The 7869-nt window shown below is 38.0% G+C and overlaps 2 protein-coding genes across 2 annotated transcripts in view; one reads left to right on the forward strand and one right to left on the reverse strand.

Moving 5' to 3' along the window:
- Positions 1 to 6907, forward strand: part of LOC105177309 (alpha-1,4 glucan phosphorylase L-1 isozyme, chloroplastic/amyloplastic) — a 7509-nt gene extending 602 nt beyond the window's left edge. The window contains exons 2-15 of the mRNA XM_011100416.2: positions 191 to 429; positions 558 to 659; positions 1137 to 1313; positions 1532 to 1807; positions 2331 to 2602; positions 3665 to 3782; positions 3872 to 4249; positions 4330 to 4482; positions 4595 to 4723; positions 4925 to 5161; positions 5342 to 5418; positions 5728 to 5914; positions 6124 to 6324; positions 6564 to 6907. Of these exons, the coding sequence (XP_011098718.1) occupies positions 191 to 429; positions 558 to 659; positions 1137 to 1313; positions 1532 to 1807; positions 2331 to 2602; positions 3665 to 3782; positions 3872 to 4249; positions 4330 to 4482; positions 4595 to 4723; positions 4925 to 5161; positions 5342 to 5418; positions 5728 to 5914; positions 6124 to 6324; positions 6564 to 6680 (2663 nt within the window). The 3' untranslated portion in view covers positions 6681 to 6907. The remainder of the gene's footprint in view (positions 1 to 190; positions 430 to 557; positions 660 to 1136; positions 1314 to 1531; positions 1808 to 2330; positions 2603 to 3664; positions 3783 to 3871; positions 4250 to 4329; positions 4483 to 4594; positions 4724 to 4924; positions 5162 to 5341; positions 5419 to 5727; positions 5915 to 6123; positions 6325 to 6563) is intronic.
- The window catches only part of LOC105177310 (zinc finger RNA-binding protein 2-like), a 3129-nt gene continuing 2381 nt past the window's right edge, over positions 7122 to 7869 (reverse strand). Inside the window, exon 3 of the mRNA XM_011100418.2 lies at positions 7122 to 7868. Within this exon, the coding sequence (XP_011098720.1) occupies positions 7524 to 7868 (345 nt within the window). The 3' untranslated portion in view covers positions 7122 to 7523. The remainder of the gene's footprint in view (position 7869) is intronic.

Raw genomic sequence — 7869 nt, forward strand, 5'->3', positions numbered from 1 at the left:
CCTTGCTGCGACACTGTAGCAATATTCACAATTTCACACCGTTTCTTTTTTTATAGGGAGCTTCACTAGCTACAATACACACATCAATTAGAAATGGACGGATGCATAAATGAACTAGAGAACAGCATCTCCACCTCATCTTTGACCATATAAAATACATTTCTAATTCAAGTTTTCGTGATGATTTCAGAAGTTCTCGGCAATCTGAGTTCTTTTGCTCCTGATGCTGCATCTATTGCCTCAAGCATCAAACACCATGCCGAGTTCACACCATTGTTTTCTTCTCATAACTTTGAGCCCTCCAAGGCTTTCTTTGCCACAGCGCAAAGTGTGCGTGATGCACTTATTATTAATTGGAACACAACATATGATCTTTATGAAAAGATGAATGCAAAGCAGGCCTATTATTTGTCTATGGAATTTTTACAGGTTTGCCCAATTTCTTTCTAAGTTTTTTTAGTATTAAACATCAGATATGCAGTACTACATTACAAATGTATGGTTAGACAAATCTTGACGAGTAATTCTCTTGTATGGACATTTCTGTTACTTTGCAGGGTAGAGCGTTGTTAAATGCAATTGGTAATTTGGAGCTCACTGGTGAATATGCAGAGGCTCTGGAAAAGCTTGGCCACACTCTAGAAACTGTAGCTTCTCAGGTCAGACTGTCTTATGATTATTTCAGTTGTGATTAATTTAAAAGTGTACTACTTACAAGTCATCTTCCTCTGTGTCTAGATCATTTTGCCAACTTTGAAATATTGTTTCATTCTAAATTATCAGCATGGGTATCTTTCTTATGATTGTCAAATTTTCCTGGTATGCCACTTTGTGTACATCCTATCTTATTATCATTCCTCGGAAGCTCTATAGCTGTGATCCTCTCTTTCTTGCCGTTTGAGTTTGAGAATATGTTGGAATAGGATTCATGTGGCTAGAGTCGTTGGGCCATGCTCAACTATGATATCAGGCTAACAATTACATGCCGGCATGATCGCTTAAATAGTTATACTGTGATTCCTATAAGTAATTTGAGGTTGTTTAATCTGAAATAAGATTAGCTGTAAACTTCTTTAATCATTACGAGCTCCGTTCATTTCTCTAAGCTCCTAAATCTTCTGTTCTGGTCCTTATAGGAGTCAGATGCCGCACTTGGAAATGGGGGTTTGGGCCGTCTTGCTTCCTGTTTTCTGGACTCTTTGGCTACCTTAAACTACCCCGCATGGGGTTATGGGCTTCGGTACAAGTATGGCCTATTTAAACAGCAAATTACAAAGGATGGTCAAGAGGAGGTTGCTGAAAATTGGCTTGAAGTATGCTTTCTAAAATTTCAGCCTTCACTTCATTTTCATGCAGGAACATTTTTATGTGACCAAAAATGACTTAGCTTGTTTGATCCATTTGTTAATATTATTTGGAGTAACTCTGCTTCTTTTCATATTCATTGTGTATGGCGTTTTCGTTTTCTTTCTTTTTCATTTCGGTTTTTCAGTTGTCATCAGCCTCTTGAACACTGAACTTCTCCTTTCAGATTGGCAATCCCTGGGAAATTGTTAGAAATGATGTTTCTTATCCTGTGAAATTTTATGGAAAAGTGGTGACGGGATCAGATGGGAAGAGTCGTTGGGTAGGTGGTGAAGATATTATGGCTGTTGCATATGATGTGCCAATTCCAGGATACAAGACGAAAACTACAATCAATCTTAGGTTGTGGTCCACAAAAGTACCTTCTAACCAATTTGATTTGTCTGCCTTCAATGCTGGAGAACACGCGAAAGCTTGTGAGGCCCAAGCAAATGCTGAAAAAGTAAGTTTATTCGATTCATATATATGTTTCTCTCCTTTATCTTTGTCTTTCTTGAACTATTTAATTCTAGATTGATCCATGGGATTCTTCTTGGGTCCTAATCTGCAGTGATATAGTTGATTGATACATCCAGGAACTGATTCCAATTGAAATTATTGGTTGACTTGATACTGATGGCATGCACTTATTTTCAGAAATAGTATCAGGAACGTAAACGTGGCAGTATTCACTTCATGAATGCTCTTTCATGAATCTACAACAAGAATAATTGATGTACAGCTACTCTTGATATTCTTAAATTACAACCTTTTAGGTTATACCCTCTGAATGATAGCATTAAATAAATGAAACTGCTGATAAATAGGGAAGGGTGAAGTCGATATTAATTTTCTGATGCGGTAATAACACTTTTTTCACTCTATTCTTCCCCTTTTTATATTTGTTAAGTTCTCCTGATGTGATCATACAGAATAGGCGCATATATTTGCAATGATAACATACATGGCCAATCTGTTGACATCAGATTTGTTATATACTTTACCCTGGAGATGAATCAGAGGAGGGAAAAGTTCTTCGACTGAAGCAACAATACACACTATGCTCCGCATCTCTCCAAGACATTATTGCTAGGTTTGAGAGAAGATCTGGTGGAAATGTGAGATGGGAAGAGTTCCCTGATAAAGTTGCTATTCAGATGAATGACACCCACCCAACGCTATGCATACCAGAGCTAATGAGAATTTTGATGGACTTGAAGGGCATGAGTTGGGAGGAAGCTTGGCCTATTACACAGAGGTAATTATAGTTGCTTAGGAATTTCTCTCCATTATGCATGATATCCACCTAATATGTATGGGGTACGATTCTTGTGTTATCTTCCAATTATACCAGCTATTTTTGGTTGGAGAATATGTTGGTGCATTATTGAAGGGGATGCTATGTATTTTTGCCTCCATAGTGTTATATGGTCATGCATTGAGTCAACCATTCTGTAACTTTCACATATGTGTGCAGTGTCTTATGACCGCATCACAGCATCAGTGCATCTGGACCATGGTTATGATAATCTGCACGGGATAAAAAAACACCCCTTGGATTATATGTCTGGATAGTTTGTTTCTGTGTCCTGTCCAGATGAAGGATGAACCATAGACCGTTTCCGTACAGACAATGCTGTTAGGTTTGTTCCAAAGCTGCTGAATATACTGGTTTTACTTGAACTAGATTTGTTAGGCTGTAAACATTATAAAGAAGCTTCAATTAAGTATATAGTCACTACCTTGAGAATGCATAAGGCATGGCCCCTGCACCATTGTTGCTCTGAGCTTCTGCTTCTGTAATTTTATTCAAGTACTTTCTCAAGACCAATAATATAAGATAAGATAAAACAAACTATGATTTCATATGATTTATGCTATCTTGCATTGATGATCATTTTCATGGTTATTCATCACCATGTTTTGCTTGTCATTTATGCTCTGATCTTTTCAATAGCTTCTCATTCTCTGACAACTAACCGGTATGGATTTTTCTTCTCAGCTATTTTCAACTCCATTAGTATTCTTTGCATACTTATCCGCATTAAGACCTCTTCTTTTAATTTTTGTATGTAAGAAATTCTCATTTTTCATATTGCTCTGAAGTTCTTTTATTGATTTATGCAATGAAGTGGATCAACTAATAAGTCCTAAGATAACCTTTTGAATTAGCCCTCATGCATGATCTGATGGCTGCAACTAGAGTCCAACAATTGGAGATGCATGGTCTTCCTTTTTTGTCAATCATTAATAACTCAGTATACATGGAGTTTCAAGTTTCCTGTGACTAAAACTAGTCTGACGAGGGTTTGCTGTACAGGACTGTTGCATATACAAATCACACTGTTTTGCCTGAGGCCCTGGAGAAATGGAGTTTCGATCTGATGCAGAGACTACTTCCAAGACATGTTGAGATCATAGAAAAGATTGATGAACAGGTAGAAAAACATGGATATACAAAAGGTAAAAGTTACACTGCTTGTAATATTTTTCTTGACTGTTTCTTCCTGCTATGTGTGTCTTTCAGTTAATTCAAGAGATAATATCAGAATATGGCACATCAAATCTTGAAATGTTGGGAGAGAAGTTGGTCGCAATGAGAATTTTAGAAAATTTTGATCTGCCTGCTCCGATTGCGGATTTATTTGCCAAACCAAAAGAAAGCCCTGTTGATGAGACCGGTGAGAAAGTAGAAACTAATGATGTAGTTTCAATTACCGAGAAAAATGAACTTGAAGGAGAATGCACATCGGAGAACGAAGCAGTAAAGCAGAAAGCAGCTCCTAGACCTCCAAAAATGGTCCGGATGGCTAACCTTTGTGTTGTCGGGGGTCATGCTGTGAATGGCGTTGCTGAGATCCACAGTGAAATAGTTAAGAAAGAAGTCTTTAATGATTTTTTCCAGGTAAGATTCGCCTCCAGTTTTGTATTTTGCTATGCTAGCAATATGTCTTATATTAATATTAAACCGGTAATATTTTGCAGTTATGGCCTAATAAGTTTCAGAACAAAACAAATGGGGTTACACCTAGAAGATGGATCTATTTCTGCAATACCGATCTAAGTGCAGTAATAACTAAGTGGATAGGCACTAAGGACTGGGTCCTGAAAACTGAGAAATTGGCAGAACTGCGGAAGGTAGAGCTACTATCTTTTTGGACCCATTTGGCATTTCTTTTCTTCTTCTAAGTTTCTGGTTTATTTAAGCCATGACATGAATTCTGACTAGATTGAGTGGAATCATTGGCAGTTTGCAGATAACGAGGATCTCCAAATTGAGTGGAGGACTGCTAAAAGAAACAACAAAATTAAGGTTGCATCATTCCTCAAAGAAAGAACTGGGTATTCTGTTAATCCTGATGCAATGTTTGACATCCAGGTTTCTTTCTCTCCTTTTAATCCTCTCCCTTCTTTAACTTTGAACCATTCAGATACAATGAGCTTGTGAGAATATATTAGGTTTACTTATCATAGTTTTTGACAGAATTTACTAGTTTCACTTTCACACTTGGCATGATACTCCAATTACTTATCCTCACAAGATGGTGATGCAGTATGGACTAAAGTTGCCATTTTCTAGGTTAAACGTATTCATGAATACAAGCGGCAGCTATTAAATATCCTGGGAATTGTTTATCGCTATAAGAAAATGAAAGAAATGACTGCATCTGAAAGGAAAGCCAAGTTTGTTCCTCGAGTCTGTATTTTTGGGGGAAAAGCATTTGCTACATATGTGCAGGCCAAGAGAATCGTAAAATTTATTACAGATGTTGGGGCTACGATAAATCACGATCCAGATATTGGTGATTTGTTGAAGGTATGAAGTTTTGTGTTTATTTATTTCATTGGGTTGTTCATACTTGTCTATCAAAGATACTGAACTTTCTTCTTCGAAAGTTTTTGTGGCATGCTTGATACATGGTGTTGCTAGTTGCCATTTTGAAGTAGCAGACGTACAATTCTTTTCCGAGTTCTTATTCATTTTATCTCTCTGTAGGTCATATTTGTTCCGGATTACAATGTCAGTACTGCTGAATTGTTAATCCCAGCGAGTGAGCTTTCACAGCATATCAGGTAATGCAGATTATATTTGGAAGTATAATGGGCACAAATCTGAACATAATTTTAGGTCTTGTTATTTTACTTGTTCTTTGATTCATAGAGATGTCCGATAACAGTTCTCATTGACCATATACATAAATAAACGTGTATGAGTCAAATCTAAATCAAATATATATTCAGAGATTTTGCATATTTGTTTTTGTCTAACAAGTGGATATCTACCAAATTAGATTTTGTAAATTAACTTTACCCGAAATAGGTGGTCTTTCTTATTAAAACTAACACTTAAACCTACCTGCTTGTGCTGGCCCACCCCCTCAGTACTGCTGGGATGGAAGCCAGTGGAACCAGCAACATGAAGTTTGCGATGAATGGTTGTCTCTTGATTGGGACCTTGGATGGTGCCAACGTGGAAATTAGAGAGGAAGTAGGAGAGGACAATTTTTTCCTTTTTGGTGCTCAAGCTCACGAGATAGCAGCACTTAGAGAAGAAAGAGCTGCAGGCAAGGTACAGTGTAATTTTCTTCTCCTCAGTCTAAGATTGGCTTTTCTTTTTTCTTTTAAATTGCAAACTATAGTTTGTATATTTGAAAAATTGATGCAAATAGCTTGATAACATGTCCGTCAAACTTTTCTTAAATGTAACTTCCCTCCATTTTCAAGTATTGTTAAATCTGGGGTTTGTGTGATCTGAAGTCTCTTTCTTCACTATTGCAGTTTGTACCAGATAAACGTTTTGAAGAAGTCAAAAAATTTGTGAGGAGTGGTGCTTTCGGGCCTTACAACTATGATGAATTGATGGGATCCTTGGAAGGGAATGAGGGATTTGGTCGAGCAGACTATTTTCTCGTGGGCAAGGACTTCCCTAGTTACATTGAATGTCAAGAGAAGGTTGACGAAGCTTATCGAGATCAAAGGGTAAGTGGTACTATGCAAATCATGTGTTCTCTATGTTGCTAGGTTCGTCACATCTGATCAGGCATATTATCAGCTGAATAATTACATAAATGTGAAGGCTTGCCCCCTCTTAGATGTTACTACTTTGAAATACTTTAATTTTCCTCTGATGGTTCTCTCCCTCAAACTTCAGAAAATCGTGCCATTTTCCCACGTGCTTATTTGCATGATGTCTAATCTGTGGACTTTTTGTTTGGCAGCGATGGACTAAGATGTCGATACTGAATACAGCAGGTTCCCACAAGTTCAGCAGCGACAGGACAATTCACGAGTACGCCAAGGACATATGGAACATTAACCCTTTCGAAATAATTTAGACATCGACATGCGATGTCCGTGTGCAAGGCAGCCAACCAGCCAATCCTCTTTCGTCCTAAGCTTTTGTATAGGAAGTTAGTGAAGATTAATAAATATATGATGAGAAAATCTGACATATTGTATCAGTTATACTGGATCACTTCAATTCCTTATTCCTAGGTCTGTCGTAGACTTCGTGAAAATGCTCCTGCTTGAGCTTGAAATAATACTGGCAACTTTTCTAATAGAGGTTGTCTTAAGTATGTTCCAATAGTGTATGAGTGAGAGTGGTTCCATGCTGACAGAAGCTTGTGATACCAAAATGACAATGGCACAGATGGGTAGAAGATGAGCATGAACTCTCCCAATGAAAATTTAGATGGGCAACCACACATCATGACTTATGATTTCAAAATGGAATTTTTTTTCATGTAAAGCTGAGTTAAAAATAGAAATAAGAGTGTGGAAGAAAGAGAGAATCTATATACAAATTCTTTAAAGATCCTAGTCATGGGGCAATCATAACCACTATCGGCTCCCCATCTTAGGAGGGCATCTGAAGCCTAAGAACAATCCAGCATCTGGGCCAAAAAACACCGTAAGAACTGCAACCTGAGAAACAAGGGCCCCATGCATCCTCGCATAATGCTAATTCTTCATCGTGAAATTAGCCTATAGACTTGGAGCAAATTGGTAAAATGTAGTTTAACCTGAACCTAAAGTTATAAATCCTAAAGTAACTGTAGTCACTCAGGAGGTACAAGTAATTTCATTTCTAAAGAATCTAGACAGAAACTAAGCCTGAGAAGAAATGAAAACCAGAACGTAAAGTTCAATCTCAATCTCCACTAACCAACCCATTTTCACATGGCAGGAGCAACTTCTGCTGTGGATGCTTGCTTCTTGATCATCAAAGCATGTCTTTGACCAGCCAGGTGATAATTGAATACAGTGTCACTGTTGCAAACCACATTACAAATACTGCATGCGCGTACTCCATCAGCTGCTGCTCCTCCTTCCAAGACTTTCCTTCTCTTTGTTTCCAAATCCTCAGTGCGTGCAGCTGCCTTCTTCCTTGCTTTTTTAGAACTGGAAGTTCTGGACTTGTGGGGATTCTCTTCTGGTCCAATGGTTGGTTTATCCACTGGACCTAAAGCAGAGGGAGGCAAAGGTGTAGAATCCGCCTCTGTGGCAGCAGCAGCAGCAGCA

Source organism: Sesamum indicum, linkage group LG15 (genome assembly GCF_000512975.1).
Source record: "Sesamum indicum cultivar Zhongzhi No. 13 linkage group LG15, S_indicum_v1.0, whole genome shotgun sequence".
Classification (NCBI taxonomy): Eukaryota; Viridiplantae; Streptophyta; class Magnoliopsida; order Lamiales; family Pedaliaceae; genus Sesamum; species Sesamum indicum.